At 36.5% G+C, this 21,460-nt stretch overlaps 1 protein-coding gene across 3 annotated transcripts; it reads right to left on the bottom strand.

Moving 5' to 3' along the window:
• Positions 1 to 9,892: 9,892 nt before the first annotated feature.
• LOC110726765 lies at positions 9,893 to 19,189 on the bottom strand. 3 transcript variants are annotated; one of them, XM_021906265.1, is made up of 10 exons: positions 18,991 to 19,189; positions 15,905 to 16,730; positions 14,926 to 15,421; positions 14,680 to 14,802; positions 13,377 to 13,541; positions 12,900 to 12,991; positions 11,798 to 11,897; positions 11,610 to 11,705; positions 11,368 to 11,505; positions 9,893 to 10,310 (listed from the first exon to the last, which is right to left on the bottom strand). In XM_021906265.1, exons 1-9 carry the CDS (start codon positions 19,028 to 19,030, stop codon positions 11,446 to 11,448), a joined length of 1,998 nt encoding a protein of 665 aa, XP_021761957.1. In that variant the 5' UTR covers positions 19,031 to 19,189; the 3' UTR covers positions 9,893 to 10,310; positions 11,368 to 11,445. The 3 variants fall into 3 exon arrangements, with proteins under 3 accessions (XP_021761957.1, XP_021761956.1, XP_021761958.1); XM_021906264.1 differs by having other exon boundaries at positions 9,893 to 10,313; XM_021906266.1 differs by having other exon boundaries at positions 9,893 to 10,313; positions 14,680 to 14,766; positions 18,991 to 19,188.
• Positions 19,190 to 21,460: the final 2,271 nt, after the last annotated feature.

Here is a 21,460-nt window from a genome sequence, read left to right on the forward strand (position 1 = left end):
AATTTATAACAGATCGATACACATATTATAATAAGTGAAACGCTAAACACCGCCCGCAATTTACCATATAAAGCCCACAAATATGATATGATTTGACCATTATGTCCTTTTTCTAAAATTGAAATAATCTCGGTGTAAAAAATGTGGAGCCGTACTGGCTCGCCGGGGATGACCGGATGGCAGGCCGGAGATGCGGGGGACGCCGGAGGTACGTCGTCGTCGACGGAAAACGAGGTAAGTCACCGTTAAAATTCACGGTTTACCGTCGGAGTGGCTCCGGCGCCTAGGGTGGACGCCCAAACCGTAGCCTGGACGTCCAAGCCGGACGCCGGAACCACCAGAGTGGCGTCCAGCCCAGACGCCCAGACCACCAGACTGGCGTCCTGGGCAGACGCCACTCCACTGGGTGAGGCTGCCCTGCCAGGCGCCAGTCCAGTGGCTGTGGCAGCCCTGGCAGACGCCACCTTTAATAATTAATTTTTTTTTTCTTTTTTGATTTTGTTGTTGTTTTTTATTTAATTTTTTTGTAAAAAAAAAATCGAAAATGATTTTTTAAAAAAATTCGAAATGGGTTTTTTGTAAATTGATGCAGGAATATGGTGGAGACGGAAATGATTACAGTGGGATATTTGGACATGATGGTCCATTCGAAGAAGCTCAACAAGCGATTGATTGGGCAAAACAGGTTGCAATTGCAGCTGGATTTTGCTTGGTAGTAGCAACTCATAAATCTCAACGGGATGGTAGAATGGATCGCATTTTGAGATGTGACCGTTATCGCAAAAGAGAAGAAAGAGATTTTCGTACAGCCACTCGGTTTGACACAAAGCGGAAAGGTTGTGGGTGTGAGTTCAGAGTAAAGGTTCGACAACTACGGAGTCGTGACGGTTGGGAAGTGATAGGTTACTCTAAATGGGGGTATCACAACCATGAGATGATAGTATATGAAGAGGGTCATCGACAACTGAGCGGCTTAAGTCCTGCTGCGAAACTAGTTGTGAAAGAAATGAGTGATGCTCAAGTGAAGCCTGCTAAAATATTAGCATCTGTGTTAGAGAAATTTCCAGAAGACCATCCAAACCGAAGACACATCTACAACGTCAGACAGCAACTCAGGTTTGAACGGTCAGAGGGAAGGAACCCTATACAGCAGCTGCTACACCAGGCACAATCACGTGGTTACCTGTTCTGGTTTGATTCTGATGAAGATACAGCGGAGGTGACTCATCTTTTCCTTGTGCATCCTGATTGTGCTGATATGATCAAGTCTTGGCCATTTGTGATTTTGATCGACTCAACGTACAAGACAAACAAGTACAAGTTCCCTCTGGTTGAGATGGTTGGGATGGCTCCAACGAACCAGAACTTTCTAATTGGTCATGCAATCATCAGGGATGAGACGGCTCCAAGTTATTATTGGGTGTTGGAGAAGCTGAGAAACTACATCGGGCCTAATGTTCATCCAGCAGCCATCGTCAACGACTGTGAGGGAGGTCTCTTTGCCCCCATAGCAGAGCTGTTTCCCGAATCGAACCACTTATTGTGCACATGGCACATCAACAACTGCGTGAAAGTGAAAGCCTACAACCTTTTCAAGAAGAATTTGGAAATGGCAGAGAGATTGGTGAATGGTAAGTGGCGGAAGATCCTACAGGCTACCACAGAGGAAGCGTATGAGCGAGCATTGGCTAACTTCAGGGATTCGTACCAGTGGTGTCCGGCACTGGTGGACTATGTGATGCATCAATGGGTCCCTCATAGGGAAAAGTTTGTCAAATATTGGACAAACCAGGTACTTCATTTTGGGAACACTACAACATGTAGAGTTGAGAGCGCTCATAGAGCTACCAAGGACTGGATTGATTCATCGACCGCTGCTTTGGATACACTGTTCGCTAGACTGAATAAGTCAATTGAAACTCAGAAGAACGACATCAGGAACTCTCTAGAGGACTCCAGACGACGACATGGTACGATGTATAACCATTTTATATTTAAGATTCTCCAAGGTCGTGTGTCGCACTACTGCTTGGGGTTGATTCTCACTGAGTTGAACAGGGTGAGGGACTTGGCTGACGAAGTGTATACTCGGTGTGGGTGTACTATTTCAGTAACTCATGGATTACCTTGCGCATGCACCATTCACCGCGTTATTACAGAATAAAGGGCGTCGTTACATGTTGATCAGGTCCATTCATTCTGGAGGACGCTTGTTATTGGTGAGCATGCAGACAATCAAACGGCCGACCGTGAACAGGAGGAGTTGGAGCAGTTCCGTTCGATGTACGACCGAGTGTCCTCCAGCCATCCTTCTATTATTCGTGACGCTACTCATGTACTTCATGACATGTTCCACCCGTCTAACTTAGATTATGAGGAACCCGAAGGAGTTGACCGTCCTCGAGGTCGACAACGGCGGAACAGGAGTGCGTTTGAGTATATCCGTGGTCTTGGTCGTGGTCGTTCTCGTGGTCGGACATCGTCATCTAGTCGTAGTCAATCTTCATCGTCTGTGAATATGCCCCTGAGAACTGGTACGTTTTGGTTGTTTTTATAGCACATAGTTTTAAAGTGTTACTCCTGCCTTCTTAACTGTCTATAATTAATTATATGGTGAATAGGAAGAAACGATGTTGATCAGTTTCCGTACAAGGAAAGGATACCTGCGATCATCATGTCGTACTTGGAAGGGTGGAATGATGTAATCGGAGATGGTAACTGCGGATTCCGGGTCGTGGCTGATGTTTTTCAAATGGGCGAAGACAACTACGGTTTGGTGCGTGAGTTGATGTACAACGAAATTGCCTCTAACCGAAATGTTTATCGTCATGTGTACCAGGATGACTTGGATGGCGCTCTGCGGCGTATCCGGTGGGGAGGTGGACCTTGCGGCGAAAATCATTATTTTGACGCGCCGCTAGATCTGTTTGCCGTTGCAAACATTTACAAATGCGCAGTCATGCATTTCGGCCTGGGAGTGCATAGTCAAGCTTATTATCCTTGTACCACGGTTCTCCCTTGGGGGTCGCGTGAGACTGTCACCACACCGGTCAGAGAGCTAGCTATTGCGTTTCTTGGGTCGTCATACAGACATTTCATCCGACTAGACATGTCAACCGATTTTCCGGTGCCACCGATTATACCTCGGTGGTACAACATTCGCACAGCGAGCGTAGAGGGTTGGGATGCGCTATATAATGACCGGATCCACGAATGGAACACCCTAGCTGCATTTTAGTTTTTCATGTTTACATTCTTTATTTGTAATCTTATTTGTACGTTGCTCTTTTAATGAGAACATTAATATTTTATATTGTATTGCTTACTGCATTCTATATGTTGCATGGGTAAGTTGCGCGGATCCACGAACGGTTATATCAAAATCTAAAAACAGCACTGATAATATGTTTAAGTTGGAAGCTAAAAGAACAATCTAAAATGTTACAATTTTACAACATAATGTCCAACATAATGCTCTATAAATAAAATACAATAACCATCAGTAATCCCTCCTCGACGACGACTCTCACTGCGCAAGGGTCTGTTCCAGACTATCAACAACAGCTCTCCCTGTTGCACTCATGCTGTCCTTCTCAAGAGAGAGTTTCTGTACGTCTTGCATTATCTTTCCCATCCACTGCATACAACAAAAAACAGAAGATGAAATACAATAACAACAAATAAAACTTAATTAAAAGACAACGATAAATATAATAAAAGACATACCGCTTCCGTGGCAGTAGGCAGTGGCACATAATCATCATCGCTGTGGTCGAGATCAGCGATCAACCTCGGGTGGAATACCGGTTGAACCATTCCATGTAGTAATGGTCACACATGGGAGTAACCCCAGAGGGCGGCCGCTGCAACTCCGCAGTCCATAAGCGGGCCACCATCGGAAACTGGTCCCACGTCCCGGTCATGATATCCGGCCATTCCACGACGTACTCCCTCGACGATGCAGGTCGGACCGCCTTCATCGGGCACGCCGGGGGAGGAGGGACAACTTGGACAAATCCAAGCTGGCGAAGACAACGCTGGGGCATGTACGCCTCGACGATGTCACGATACTGAATGAGTCCCGTGTACAGGGTCCTGGGTACCCTAACACTAGGGTTCGGGCCGAAAGGCATCCAGTTCACCTGTACAATAACAACATATAAAATTTAATAACATGAATATAATATGTGCAAATAATAAAATGTAGACTCTATAAATAAACGTTACCTCTAAGGGGGAAAGCTAGGAATCACACTCCCGTCAACAGGCCCACCGGGCACCTCACTCCTAACAACCCAAGAATCATTACCGGCCCTCGACCGTTTCCTGCTTGCCCCAGATACAGTGGACGCAGATGATGTGCCAGATCTACTAACAAACCTACCACCCCTACCCTTACGCACCTCCACCATATGCGTCTCGTACATGTCATCAACCCTCTGACTGAATGGACCGTAATCATCATACGGTCCACTGCCATCGTCCACATCCTCATCCTCATCTGCGCCCTCCTCCTGCTCCTCCTCCTGGTCACCCTCCTCAGCATCATCATCGTCATCGTCATCCTCATCCCGACGGTGGATCCGTTCTCTACGAACTGAGGCCGAAATACCACGGGATCTGACATGTCTATGCCCCGACCTCTCCACTGAATAACTTCTACTAAGAAGCTCTATATTCTTCCCCGCACCATGACGACCCTACACAAAATTTTAAAATATATAAACATACAAAAATTTATACGATAAATAATCATCATCGCAAATCAAATAAACTAAAAACATACAAATAATTGTAAACAAAATATAAACGTAGAAAAAAACAACGAAATTGAATAAATTTATAAAAATAAACAACAAAATATAAAAACAATTCAAAATTATATTACAAAAAAAAAAAAAAAATTAAAAACAATTTTTTAAAAAAATAAAAAAAAAAAAAAAATTGGGGGGGGGCGCCCTGGCTGGACGCCCAGCCGGCGGTGGTGGCGCCAGATGCAGACGCCGCCACCAGTTGGCTGGCGCCTGGGCTGGACGCCAAAGCCACGGCTGCGGCGCCTAGAATTAACGCCACAACCGTGGCTTTGGCGTCCAGCCCAGGCGCCAGCCAACTGGTGGCGGCGTCTGCATCTGGCGCCACCACCGCTGGCTGGGCGTCCAGCCAGGGCGCCCCACCGCGTTCACGGCGGTTTTTCCCTTTCTTTTTTTTTTTTAAACAAAATGTACCTTTCCTCCTTGGGACATCCTTCCCTCCGCCGCCGCCGCCACTTCCTTGCCTTGCCGCCTCGACATTGCCGTTATTTGAAATTTTTTTTTTTTTAGAGAGGTTGAAAGAAGATGAGCAATGAGAGTGTGAGTGATGAGAGTGTGAGTGTTTTTTTTTTTAAGGTCAAGGGCAATTTTGGCAAACCAAGTGAATTTTGTGGGCTTTATGTAGTAATTTGTGGGCGATGTTTAACAAATCCCTATAATAATTAGGTACGTATGTAATTGTTGTTTTTTATTTTTTGATATTAGTTTGTGTGAGCAAGTTAACAACAAGATTCAAGAACAACACATGGATTATTATGTTATTTACAACCATTAATAGCCACTTCCATAAAAGAATTTTTTTTTATAAGGTCTTGAGCAGTTCAAATTATAAGGAACAAGAGATACTTCATAACTAGTTATATCTCATGATTTGTATCTTCAAACTCAAACATTATACTACGTATATCTTATTTTTTCGGCCTTTTATGCTTCATATATGTTTTATACAAAGATATTATTTAAAATTGTGATTAAAATATGTATAATTTGTACTTTGCATATGCTTCATTGGAAAAATGAGGGAGAAAGATCCAACAGCCAATCCTATAATTGGTAGAATAAAATAAGGATATGTTGAGATTTTGCATGGAAGAAAGAGATACATGAATCTTTCTATGGTTTTTGACTAATAATAAATACAATAAAGCCGTTACTTTATGCACAATGCAACAAAACTACATGATCTATCGACTAGGTACTCTGGATTCTTAGATGTACATAAAGATATATACGAACCGACTGACCTATGTACAAAATGTCCAACTATATCGTAATGTCAAATTTTATCTAAAAATAAAAAGGGTAATTTTTTCCATTTACAAATATTATTACAAAAAAGCCAAAATAAATAAATGTACTTCTTAATTCACATACATGAACTGATGAACAAACTATAAATAAACTGATGAACAAGATCCTTTATTTATTTATTTATTTATTGAGGCAAGAACAAGATCCTAATTACAATAGATAAGTTGTGTCTCTAAGGAGTGAATCTACCCTTCTAGTAGTCAAGAATTTAGATTTAGATTTACTTTGTACATGTTATTCTATTATTTCCATTTATTTGGGAGGGTTAAGGCATAAAAATCAAACTTACCATTAGAAGAGAATTTGGTGTTAAACAACATACCATATACTTATATAATGTATTATTATTGTACGCAACTTAACATTGAAATTATCGATATATAAGAAAAATTCAAATCTAATATGTAATATATACATACGAATTGAATGAAGTATATAGAACACCGGCATCAATAAAATGCATGCATGCGTTGTACGAGTAATTAGCTTAGCTAGTACAAGATCAAGTCCGAGCTTTCAGATCAATTGAATTCTAATTTTTGAGGCTTTTGAGCATGTCTTGTGAACAACTTGTTCATTAATCGAGTCTTGTTCATGAACACAATTTGTTTATAACCAAGCTTTATTCATAACTTAGCTCTTCAAATTCACGTTTGACTTTCAAAATTTACTTCAACTCTATATCATGAATTCATAATAAGATACATACCTTGATGAATTATCAATCAATGTATATAATTAATTATGATATTAGTTGACCGATTTGGAAACTAAAATAATTAAGCTCCAAAATTTGTCACATTCATGAAAAATAAATTTCTAGTTTTCGTATAATCTTAGAAAGATTTCCATAGCACATGGCAACGTACATGGAATATATACCATATCATTAAGTTTCTCTTAATCAACCTAGCTAGCTAGTTAGTTGCTAACATTGAAATATTCCGTTATTCAGCTGGATTTATTTTTCAATGTACAAACAATTAATATACCAAGTATAGTGGTTCCAATTTTAAGGGGCCAATAATTATTAAAAAAAAAAAAAAAAGAATTAATGATCATTGGTCCAATAAGAGGAAGAAAAAACATTAACATCATGATTCCTAATGGTTATAGAATTTTTGTTTTGCATAAAAGAGTATTGCATAATAGTTTATGTCTTTACCATACACCATTTATTTAACTGTCTCTAAATAAAAATCTCATTTTGTAATTTTTTAAATAAATTCTTATCTTGAAATAAAAGCTCACTATAATTAGGTCTTAAGTGGCATTCATCCTTTACTCTTTATTTTATCAATCAATAATATTCTCTGAATTCACTTTTTTGTTTAATTTTTTTTTTCCTTTCAATTCTGATAAAAATGGTAATATATTCTTATTATTATCTTCCTTTTATCCATCTTTAATTAACAATACCTTATTACAAATTTATGATTCCACTTTTATTAAGTAAATGCATGAGAAAAATGAGACTTTTATTTAGAAATAGAAAGCGAATGATTTTTGTACGAGTAGTTGAAATAATGTAAAAATTATTGGTGAAATTGATACATCTATTATTCTATTCTCATGTGCTAAGATAGATTGCTAACCCATGTGAGCATGTGTTTACGGTCATGTCTTCTAGTGGCAAGCGGCTAATCTTTCTTGGACCCAATATTTTACCCCTTTTTATTTTGTCATTTACTAACCACATTTTAATGATTTCTCCTAACTATTGTTATAGAACTAACAAAGGTTTATTATAGAACTAATTTAAGGTAATAATTTTTTAGGGAGTTTAAGTATATACTAAGTACATAATACACACGTTAATGATTAAGGATTATGTTTGATTGAGTGAGATAATCTTGAACAACTTGAACGAACTATTCTTCCACTTGTATCCCGTCTTGATTAATTAATCAATTGACTCAACCTCTTCTTCTATATTATACCACCTAACCTTTGCAATTGCTTGAGATGAAACTTATTTTAACTCATTATTAGTAAGTACCAACTCATCATAAGACTCTAATACTATGTGAAATATCATAAAATAAGACTTACTCCCTCCGTGTTTTAATAAGTATTACAATTTAACTTTTTTCACTATTCATATAATGGTTTTTTTTTTTACAAACACATAATTGTTTTGACTTGCTTAATTTACTACGCAATAATATATAAAAAAAAACAAATATTATTGTATGATACATTGTTGAAATCGTTGTAATGTATACTTTCATATTAAAAAATTTCCTATGATTTTACTAACATATAATTAGATAACTTAAACATCGACATGCATATTTGGTCAAAGTGTAACACTTATTAAAACACGGAGTATTTTTCGTAGTGTCCAACATCTATACTACATACCTATACGACCATATTAAACTTCACCGATGAGAGTTGTGATACATTGTTTTCTTGTTACTATGTAACTAAAATTTCTCAATAAATGGGATGGAACTACTTCCACCACATTATCACAATAAATTGAGAAAAAGAACTAATATCTACTTCGTATTAATTTTTGTACATATAATGTGACTTAACATATCCATTTTTGTATATATAATGTGACTATACACTTTATTTTTCAATAAAATTAACTACTTCGTAGTTTGTAACACCATTTGTGATAAAATCACACCGAAAATGAGAAAAGGACTCATCTATATACTTATCCAAAGGAGTGATAGTCATGAAAGAGACGAGGTAGCTATGAGTTATAACTATCATATGCAAAATGACAAATAAGAGGTGCAAAGTATGATAACCCATAATTTTGAGGCATGAAAGTTGAGAAGATGCTGCCATACTTTGTCCTTAGATAATGGGCTGTTGGCATCTCTTGTGACATCCCCATTATCCTTGTTTTTTGACCATTTACTATAGTCCTTTTTAATGTTGGGAGAATGCTTCTTCAATTATTATATAGAAGTAGAATCCACCACTACTATTAGCTAGTAACATTGTTAAGATTAATCTTCAATGGTCGTATATGAGGGTATTTTAGATAATTTTTGACAATATAAGATGATATTTTGGGAGGAGAACATGCATGAGAATAAACTCTTTAATCCACTCTAAGCGATAGAGTGAAACTTCCTCGACTCACAAGATAGAATGTGGATCCGTGGAGGGACACAACACATTTTGGCCACACACATGAATGTGACTCGTGCATTGGTTTGACTTACCTAATTCTAGTAGCCAACTTAAGGCCTGTTCTGATTTACTGAACTGAACAGAACCAAAATTAAGCTGAAGAGAACAAGCCCTTAACCTTTCAATACAATAGTTTTTTTTATTTTTATTTTCTTATTTTTTATTTTTAGTATAAAATGAATTTAAGTCGAACTAATTAAGATACTTAAAATTCAATAATAAATCACGAAGTATATTAAAATTGATGTTACTAATTCACTAATTATACATTGTATCAAAAAAAAAAAATTCACTAATTATACACCTAATGATGTTACTTTTGTTTATTAGGAAAAAAATGACTAAATTAATTATATTGAATATTAGTTGATACTACAGATTAATTTATAGAGATTATACAGAGGAATTTATGAAACACTGGAATTTCCTATTGGCTACTCTAGAGTGTTGAGCTTCTTATTCCACCTGTGAGTATTGCATGAGGACATAAATTTACTGATTTTATCATATATTTGAATAACTAAATTAACCTTTATGAGCTATTCTAAAAAAAAAAAAAAAAAAAAAAAAAAAAAAAAAAAAAAAAAAAAAAAAAAAAAAAAAAACCTTGATGAAAAATGTTAATAATCATAGAAACCAGGAAGATAATTAATTTTCCAAATTTAGCTATCAAATCAATTAATTGACCAAAATAGGTCCAATTTTTCAAAAGATCTCAACAGGAAGAAGTGATGGCTGAGCCAGGAGCTTAAAATATCACCCTCAGCTTCTTGAAAGCTATACAAAGAAGCTGTGGCAGTATCAAAAAGCCCAATAAAATACGGACCTCTGGGCGAACTTTTCTAACAGTTGAAGCTCGTATCAGCTTCATATCGGTTAAGGCACAAAAACTAACAGCACAATACTATAAGCGATCCATAAGTAGAGCCTTACAGCTTTTCAGTGAACTTTGCTATACTCGATCAACAAGAACTCGAACAAGTAGAAGACGGGATCTTGTCTCTGCCTCAAAGGCTCAAAAACACCAAGCTTCTACAATTAAGACATGTGAATATGAGTTTACAGTAAACAAAGCCAAAGATCAATCAGCCATAGTTGCAATCAAAGAAATACTAAGAATTTAGTGCATAAAGCCTGTTTATAAAAGCATACAATTCCTAATACTAAAGCCTTTTTTTATTAACATACTATTCCTAACACGGTAACTTTAATAGCCGTTTATTCACAGAAACAGACCAAATGAGGCCTTGATGAGATTCTATGCTATTCTATTTTTGTCATAGCATAATACCATCAGTCTGGCAATGAAACCACAGCATAGACAATCAACGTACAGCAGATCAGCTCAATTTATAGTGATTTTAAACCAAATCTCTTCAGTTAGGAAAATTAAAACTAACAGTTCCCAACTATACCCTGTCTTTTAACAGCCCAATAATTGATTAACTAGCTATAATGTATAATCCCAACTTTAGGGAGTGTCTTCTGAAATCGGCCCTACGTGACTAGAGCCTATTAAAAAGGTAAATTGTTATTCTTTTCCTATTTTTTCAGAACTTAGATCTCTCTTTTTTTTGGCAACACCATTTAGCTCTTCCCCTGATGCCCCCACCCAAGCACCACCACCTCACAAATAACCCCATTGACCTTCTTTTCCCAACACAGGTCCATCACTAAATTCTCTCAATCTCCTACTCGTTTCCCCTGTTATCGTTTTCCTATATTTCAAGCATTATTTTTCTTTAAAGAAAAAAAGCAATTTCAAGCTGAAATTGTCATCAAAGCTCAAGAATACAATTTATAGTTAGTCCACTTGGATTGCTCAAGTTAATCAACCTACTGCCTCCATCCTCTTTTCCAATAAAAAATAACTAGTCAAGGGCACTATAATATATCAACAAATATTGGGCACAAATATATTAGGTTATCCGAGTACAATTTGCAAATAATTGATCTACCTGCACAAAATCACCTTTTCTACATGAGCGAATTTGTTGATATATCAACAAAATATTGGGCACAAAATACTATGGGTTTCTCCAGCTTTAACATAATAAAAACATGGAGGCCTAGATATTTACTTTACCTTCATGGTCATGATGAGATTGCCTGCGGGTTGGCGATGCATAAAAGATGGACCAATCAAACAGGATAAAAAGATAAATCATATATCTGACTTGCAAACTGGACATGATCTTCTTCTACTCAGCCATGGATCAATACACTGCCAAAGGACCAAGAAAACAATCACGAATTCAAAATGACAGTCCTAATAAACCAACTTTACGAAAATGAAATGCAAGTAGCCATCAATAGGGCAAATATTACATCTTTGTGAAATTTGTGCAAGCAAGGCAGATGGCGCATGGCGTCGCCGATAACCGGGGTCTCGAGACAAATTGAACATACTTCGCAATCATCATTCTGTACATATACAAGAACATTTAGTGAAGAGAGTTGCAGGTAGAGGTCTAAAGTTTCTTTATCTTATTAAGTCCACCATCACATATACTCACATGTACTATGGACTCTGGAAGGTTCCCTATTTGAGCAACTGAAGCGCCAAGATGTGCATGATTGTTCTCATCAAGAGCCAATAACATTTCATAATCATCTCTGCACAGAATATGCAGGATCAAAACACTTGATGTATAACTACTTAGCCCCAATCCCCAGTACATTAAAAAACAAGAGATAATACACTTAAGCATAATACAAGCCAGTCCTCTATTCTGTTTTTAGGTTATGCACATGTTTGACATGAAGGTACAAGGAACCCGTTCATCAAAATAATGCAGTGATTTGAAAGTAAAGAAAATAATCTATGCATTTAATTTTATAAGTGTACGATGGAAATTCTTCATATATTTTAGAAGTGTAAGATAATACTTACCTTTACCCACAAGAAAATGAATAAAGCTTCGGAAAAAAAAAATCTTGAAAAGAAATGTAAATACATTAAAATTGTCAAAAAAAAAAAAAAAAAAAAAAAAAAAAAAAAAAAAAATGAGCCTTAGATGTATACAAACTCTTTCTAAAGAACTTTTAAGGAGGGAGATGTATTTAAGCAAGAAAACATTGGGAGCCAGGCTGAACTAGGGTTATTGCCCAGAAACTATACGAAGAAAGGTGAACATTAAGCCCTAAACATGTACTTTTATGTTCCATTTTAGTTGACACGATTTGATTTTCCCCACTATTCATATAGGTTATATTTTCTTCATTTTGTGATTTAAATCAAAGTCCAGGGAGGTCTTCTTTGATTCATCTTAATGTCAATTCTCCAAATACCAATTTTTTATAATTTTTTGCTGGACATAAATAAAAGTACTATTGTTTTAAGTTAAGCATTGGCAAACATACCTAAAAGAAACATGTTAACTAATATGAAACAGAGGAAGTATGAGAATATAAATGAAAAGAAAAAAGAAAGAATATATGGTAGTATTAAAATAATTGAAAAAAGCGTTCTACAGATTGAAAAAGTTCAGTACACATGCCACGTGACCAACTTCAATACAAGTAAAGAAGTTTAAATTTATTTATTAAAAAAAAAAAACCGCAAGACATATGTCACATATCTTATTATAAATGGAAAAGTATGGGACACGGACTTACTCTCCAAATTCACGATCAGGATCAAGGAGTTGATTGACCATTCTGATATCATCATTGACCACAGCTTCCAATCTTTCTAGTAAATCAACTCTCTACATAGCATAGAAAGGCTTTTGTTAAATAATAATAATTTCTAAAGATGGAGAGTTTATCAATATTAGAAATACAAGCATGCTTGACACCAACTCGGAATATGTACCAAGCTACTCAGGACTTTGTAGAATTCTGCAGTATGATGGTACACATTACCCCACAACAGGCGTACACAGAGCATTTCCAAAAAAAAAAAAAAAAAAATTGGAGGAGAGATCTCTATGGCAAGGATTGTAAGAAGCCACAGCCATTTTTTTGAATCTTTCAGGAAATCCCTTCCAAAGAAAGAACACAAGCAAAGACATGTTCCCTATTTTAGTCTAAAAGATACCAAATTAAATAGCAGACAACAAAGACACATTCTAAAAGATATCAGTACAATACCATGTCGACATCCATATCTGAAGGGAACATTCTTCCTCTAGGATGGCGATACACATGACTCCTTAGCCTCGGTGGCCTCCGTGCTTGAGCTCCTCGACGGAACAAACGATTGCGCAAAGACTGAGATTGAGAAGCTTGATGTCGAATTGATGGTGGAGCGGCTACCTACAAAAAATTACAGGTAAATCATTTAATCACAATGTAATGGACTAAGCATCCTGATATAAAACACCATCGCAGGTCTACACCCAGAAGAAGAGAGGAAAAGTGGCTCATGTCCAAGACGAAGGAAACAAGCAGCAACAGCAAGGCACTAGTGGACAAGAATGATTAATGATCCACTAAGGAATGGAGCAACATGAATTATGCAACCTTATCGCCTTGAAACTCAGATGTAGTAGAGACAAACTTCATTAGTGTTAGGTTACCCTTTGTACCATGTGGAATGCTGAGTAAAAAGTAGTTATGTAGTAGGAAGATATCTGATTTGTGAGTGACATTTTGTCATTGATAGTAGTAGCCTCAAGCTACCTTTGAGATGTGATTTGTGAGTGACATTTTGTTATTGAGAGCAGTAGCCTCAAGCTACCTTTGAGAGTGATAGCCTAGGGTTTGTTCTGAATTTAACTAATATAAACTTATCTAGACTTGTCAAACCTTATTAAAACTTATTTTAGTTGTAATTTGAATTTGGGTAACCCTTATCAGAACTTATTTTCTAGAACTAACCTTATTTTAACTTATCTAAACTATTATAAACTTATTAAACTTGAAATTAGTGAAAATAAGGTGATTTGAACAGGCCTGCTATCTTCCTTGTAACCGTTTTGTTAATCAAAGACTGAAGCTCATCTTTTACATTTTTTCTTGTTCGATAATTTACATTAAGAATTTCTAGTACATTACACACAATTAAGTGCAAAGCAAAAGAAGAGGCACACACATAGAGGAATTCCCATAGCCTAACAATTAAAAGACATGACAATAATGCATCATTAGTAACAAAACCAACAAGCTCTAAAAATGATATGTTGTGAGCAACTTCCTCTCACTAAGCTAATAGAATTCAGAGAGGTTTTACAGGGAAAAAAAAAGGAAAAAAAGAAATTGTCAACTATTATAAGAAAACAAAGAACAGAATGGATCTCAAGATAGATGTATAAAAACACCGCTAAGGGCATAGTTTAGATACACGTTTGGGGGGTGGTGGTAGAAGTGAAGGGAAGATTTATTTTGAAATGATATCTCCAGAACAAAAGAAAATGGCCCTAATACAGATAAGAAAATGGCCAGTAAAACTTACAGAAGCATGTGCACGACGACTTCCTCTTAAATAAGCAGGATGCACACGATCTTCTTGCGGCAATACCCAGCCAACTGATGAAAATCTCTGTAGCAAATATGTCCATAGCATAAATTGAAATTCCTAAAAAAAAAAAACCCCACTCCCAGGCCAAAAACTTAATAAAATAAAAAGAATATTAACAGAGCTCAACCGGTACAGCAAAATGTAAAGGAGTAAAAGACTTATGGAGAAAATGAGACAAACCTCGTCACTAGTAGGTTCAGAAATCTCATTATATAATTGTTCCTGCAGCTCACGAGCCATCATCTCATCTACTTGAAGTTGTACTGCCCTAGCTTCAGAGTCATTTTCAGTTTGTGACACACTTTCTCCCACTTCTGAAGAAAATCCATTAACAGCTAACAGAGAACCTGATTCGCTCTGAGGAAAACCACCATGATCCCTTACTGACTTTCTGGTTGATGATTCCCCACCTGAACTCAAGCAAATTACCTCATCATGTTTTTCTGGGCTTCCTAAACTCAAGTCATGCTTTCTTTGTCTTTTAACTACTGAGCTTGGCGTGTGCAGCTGACCCTCACTAAGCACAGGCTTTTGCTCAGACGATTTTGAAGGACAAGATGAAGTGCTTTTGCCCAAAACCAATTTGTTTGGGTTTCCACTTGTGTGTTGTACAATAATGCAGTCCTTCTCAGTCCTTTTGCTCCCTCCATCAACAAAATTCCCACCATCACTTCTCCTGTAAAATAGTGATCTTAATCAGTCCATTATTACACGTATATAGCAGGAAAAAAAATGTTTTTACATACATTCTGTCTAGCTTTTTGTGGCCCATACATAATGATACAAACAATAAAGTGAATGCCCCTCACATATTCAATCTAAAGAGAGGATTGTGTGTTCTATTTGGGTTGCCCATAGCATATCCAAATGCCTTCACATTTCATGCAACCTTTGGAAAATGGCAATACTTCAGAAGATTTTAATGTGGAAGACAGCAACTGGAATACAGTGTACTAACTGTAAAATGACTAAGACTGTAGAAAAAACTTGCACAAACCCAATATTATTCTCTGGGGGGAAAAGCAAACAAACATATAGAGTAATCATTGAAAGAAATTCCTTTACAGGCGCTAACTGAATTCTCTGAATATTTTTTTTTCCCTTTCACCCAGGGTAATATAGCCTTACACATGAACTAGTTACCCGTGTAAAATAGTACCTGACAGCATGGCCTTTTGGAGAAGAATCGGGAATCAACAACCCTTTTCCTTTCGCTTGACTTGCAGCATTTTGTTTGGAAGGTACTTCACCAACATCAATTACAAGACGAGAACCACCAGGTTCTGCAGCACACTCAGCATTTTCAGATCCATTACCAGAAGTTTCTGCTAATCTTTTGGTTTTTTCTATATTATGTGGAGATATACACCCATTACGTACAAACCTTTTCTGCCTGGTTGTACTAGGTACTCTGGAAGAGTGAGGTGGCACAGAGAGACCCTCCCCAGTATCATGATCTGAAGTAACAAGGCAAATAGTATTGTCCCCTTTCAATGACCAAGCATTGGTATGGACAGGATTATCATGACCAACCTTCACCTTTCCCTTATCCTGACTTCTTTTGCAATGGTGAGATGATATTCCTGGAAGACTAGAATGTGAAACTCTGTCATCCTCCATGCGCTGATGGTTACAATTATGTCTGTCGTTGTGCTTCAAAGTCTTGCTGGCTACTGTACTGGATAATGGAGCATTCCTGAGACTAGAAGAAGGTACAGAAGAGCTGTTTGCACCCTGAATTCGAGCAACATCACCAAGATTACCCCCAGAACGAGAAAAATTTCTAGAAGCATGGTAAATATCACCCAAACGTCGATTCCTTCTATCAATATTCCCCCTAATTGTCAATGCAGAATTCCTTGAGCTAGCCTCCATAGGTTTAGGAATCTTAGAAACATTTTTAGTTTGTTTAGACACCCTATCAGGAGTGTCAGGAACAACCAAGACCTGATCAATATCCTTAAGATCTGAATCTGAATGAGCCCCTGTACATAAAGGTGATCACATAGATCAACACTAAGCATGTATAACAATCTAATATGCAAATAACTTATCTGCTTGAGCCCAAAGGCTTTCAAAATCAAAATGAATTAACTAAAAGGTAAAGGTAAACCATCCCACAAAAGAAAACAAAAAGGAAGCTCCAAATGGCCACACCTGCTTTAGCATCCCCAACCCCATCAAATTAAAAAGTAAAGAGAACATTTCAAATCATACAGAAAGCTGTTGAGAATTATTTTTGCACTTCTTCTAAATTAATCACATTCTGATACAAACAAGCTTTAGAATCAGAGAGTGGAAGACAAACACGAGGAATTTACCTTATATATATATATATATATGCTTTACACAATATTAAAGCTAAAGAAAAGAGAATTTAGGAAACTTCTCCAGTAAAATAAATTATTGTAGAGAGGACCAGTAAAATGGTGCAAGTGAATATGGAGATACTCAACCTTACAGGAAAATCACACTCAAGGTTAAAGATGAAACAGCATGAACTATATGAAAAAAGAAAAATCCTTCTAGCATCGAAATACCTTCACTGGCCATCAGTAAGTAAGCCCGTCATCAGCTAGTACTTTTACTTACATCAGTTCTAGTTTCTATCCTATGTTCCAAAAGCCCTCTAATTGCTTGCAAATTATTAACTGGGGCCTAAAACTGGTAAATTAGAACAACTCAAAAACATTAAGACCCTCACCAACATGTCAAGAATCAATTTGTATCCCCTTGAAGTTTTCTATGTATAGTAATTACATGCCCAACTCAAGAGAGCAAAACGAAGACATGTAATAAAAAAAACCAACCTTCTCTCAATCCAGTTGTCACTTCAGGAAACCCCTTCAATCACAGAGTCAGACATTTGAGATGCATTGAAATAAGATTCTTACGCATAACACAATTGCTCAACAGACAGAACAAAGAAAATAGAAATTCTCAGGCAATATCAGTAGTCATGGAAAAACTAATTTCAATCATCAGAAACTCAAACCATACAAATTATCAAGAGCTTGGAAAAGACTCTTAAACTGTGTCACTCAAATCTCTAAGGTGAAAGTCATCCAACTAACTTGAGAATAAATAACAATAGCATATGGAAGCAAAGAAATTCCCAAGTATATTCCTCATAGGCAAAGAAAAAAATACAGATGGACTAAGTTTTATACAGCAGAAGCAAGTCCCATCAAATATCAATAAAAAATTTAACAATCTTGAGAAAAACCCGTAAGACATTCTAGATATTATAATCATCACTGCTTGATTCTGCAACTGTTGCATCAAATGTGACCAGACTAGTTTCAATTTATGGACTAGATGCATACAACATAAGTTTTGTAAGCTTACAGAATGATCAGAAAGATAAGGCAATGCTCCTGTGAAATCTAAGTAGTTATAATTGACAATATTTAATTCAAGAAAGACCTAAAGAAGCTATCTAAGGAACAACTATCCTAAGCAACAGGGACAAACATGCAATTTCAAAGACACTAAGAATTCAGTAAATAGAATTGCATTAGTATTGCAAAGTAACATTCAACCTTGCTTCATAATGTATGCCATAGAAATGACTAATACTGTAATAATGTAATATTGATATCATAAAGCAACATCTAGTGTAGCATTTAAAATGTATAATGACTTAAATTACAACTTTGAACCCAAATTCCATAATAATTCTAAATCAATCACATGACCCGTCAAGTTGAGATTAGCACCTAAGCGACTATTCTTCTTCCTGAACCCTAAAAAGGCCAAACAGTTCAAAACCCAATAAGATTCTCCGTCACTCATAAACAATGTTCAAACCTTCGAAAACCCATCATCCTATCAAATTAGAGCAAAAACAAAATCATATAAACTTACCTTAGAACATTCAAAAACATAATCTTGGCAACATCTACATCAATAAAATGCAAGAAATAAAAAAATTAAAAATCAACCCGCTAAATTTCAAAAGTTAAGCTACATGCCTACATCAAAATGGATAAAAATAATAACAACAAAAAAAAATCCCATGAATTTTCTGATAAAAGCTTGAAAATTCCTAAATCCAAGATCAACCCAAAATCCCAGATCAAGAGAAAAAATATGCAACACGAAAAAATGATTACATAATGAAAAACAACAATCAATCACCATTAAAATGTCAAAAAAAAAAAAAAAAAAAAAAAAAAAAAAAAAAAAAAAACCCACCCAAATTTGAGATAGAGAAAAATAAATTTAGGGAAGAAGTAGGTTTACCGGAACTGGAGGGTTGGTGAGGGTGGTGATGGTCCGCCATAACAATGGAAGGCAAGAAATGGAAGAGAAGAGCGGTGAAAAAACAAGAAGATGAAATTGGAGATGAAATTAGGACAGTGATACCGAATTTTGCTGTACGTGTTTTCAACTTGCGTTTGTGTTTTCTTTAAACTTCCACTGGTTTTTTGACTTTATTTGATGGATGTCAACTTCGCTATGGTCTTATGAGACTAATCTACTTCGAGGTTAACCCGGTTTAGGAATTGGTTCATTTTGAAGTCAAGATTTTAAACAAACATGATCTTGAATTTTTGACAACAAATATGTAAGTTATGGTAAGCTATTTTGCTTTGATTATTTATTGTAATTGTAACATACGGGTATGAGTAATTTATTATATAGTGTGTTGTAATAAAGTGAATCTTTGGAATGTTGTAATAAAACGAATCTTTGATTTAGGGATAAGAGCAATAAAACTAAAAAATTTAAGTTAGGAAATAATAGCGAATCTATCTAATGCACTAAAATTTTCTAAAATCTGATTTGGATCCAGTGTGATATACTGATCGTGCATTTTAGATTTTCTACCCTCGATCCAGTCCAACCTTGGAACAAAGGATTGCCCCATTTTGTGTAGGACTCAATTTAATGAGCATAATGTCCGATTAAATCCATCATATCACTAATATATAAAGCCGGATTCGCAGTCAGGCTACAAGACAGCGACACTTGTCATTCTAGTTTTTCGCCGAGTGTCAAATCTAATAGGTATTTTTATGACATGTAAACGAGTTTTAGATTTTTTTTTTCTAAGATCATATATATATATACACACACTAGCTTATGGTCCCGTGCAATGCACGGATTTACCAAAATTTATGAATATTTTTATTTCAACAACTTTTTTATGATTTTTTTTTATAATAAGTATGAAAAAATTCGATATTCTGCTAATTATATTAAAAATTATGCATATCTTTTTAAATAATATTATTTTGCTTAAATTTTCTATAAGTTGTTACAAAAATGTTTTATTGAATTTGGGACGGAAAGATTGCGTTTAAGTAGGAAAGAAAATATTATAGTTTATTAAAATTGCCTAAGATAATTTGACGAAAAAAGGGAAAAAAAAATTGGAGGGAAATTATTTAACCTGATTTTACCACGTGTCATTTTTTATTCGCCTTTAGTGTGTATATATATATATATATATATATATATATATATATATATATAGGGGGAGGTTCAAGTGAGAACCTCTCTTACAATAAGAACTCATTTAATAGTGAGAACTTGTAATCCTATCCGTCAGATTAAAATGAGCGGCTCAGATAAAGGATTTTATTTAATGACTATAATGACCCCATATAAAAGCTTAAAAAAATCAGCCCCTTCCCCTTCTTCTTTCTCTCTCCTCTTGAGTTGTTCCTGTTTTTTCCCTGTCCCTCAAATTGATGGTTTGCGTATGATGAGCAATTGTTCTTTTATTTCATGTTCAAAAACTATGGTAATGATTCAATTTTTCATTATTTTACATATTATAGATCTTCTTCTCCATTTCTCACAAAATTTTGGGACTTGTTAAACATCGCCCGCGTTTTTCTACATAAAGCCCACAATTTATAAAATTTTGACAACTTTGCCCTTGTTCTAATTTTAACCTAAAACGAAATTTTGTCTCACCCAAAATGTGGAACAGCGCCGGATCGCCGAGGGACACCAAAGAGCCGCCGTCGTAGCCGGAAAACGAGGTCTGAAGTGGTTAAAAATCACGTTTTGGCGGCGAACGTCTGGCCGGGACGCCGCCACCGTGGATGGGGCGCCTGGCCAGGACGCCATCACCGTGGCTGGGGCGCCTGGCCAGGACGCCGCCACCATGGTAGTGGCGTCCTGGCCAGGCGCCCCAGCCACGGTGGTGGCGTCCTGCCAGGCGCCACCTCCTCGGTATATTTTTTTTTAAATCTTTTTTTTCTTTTTGGTTTTATTTTTTTTTTTTTTTATTTTGTTTGAATTTTGATAAATTTGAATTTTTTTTTAAAAAAAACAAAAAAAAATATTAATTTATTTTGAAAATATGCTTTAGTAAATTCAAAAAATAAACAAAATTAGAAAGAAAAAACCAAAATAATAAAAAAAATTTAGGAAACAAAAACATAATAAAGAAAAAAAAAAGGCTACTGGCGCCTGGCCAGGACGCCACCGCCACGGTGGCGGCGCCTGGGCAGGACGCCGTAGCCACGGTGGTGGCGTCTTCAGTGGACGCCGCCACCGTGGCCACGGCGTCTTGCCCAGGCGCCGCCACCGTGGCGGTGGCGTCCTGGCCAGGCGCCAGTAGCCTTGGTTGTGGCGCCTGGGTGGGGCGCTGCCACCACGGCTCCTTCGCGATCCGGCGACTTTGTTTACTTCCACCGCGAAACCGCCTCCGGTGCCGCCACTTCCCGTTTATTAGCCATAACAGTGTGTTTTAAGA

Source organism: Chenopodium quinoa, unplaced genomic scaffold, assembly GCF_001683475.1.
Source record: "Chenopodium quinoa cultivar QQ74 unplaced genomic scaffold, ASM168347v1, whole genome shotgun sequence".
Taxonomy (NCBI): domain Eukaryota; kingdom Viridiplantae; phylum Streptophyta; class Magnoliopsida; order Caryophyllales; family Amaranthaceae; genus Chenopodium; species Chenopodium quinoa.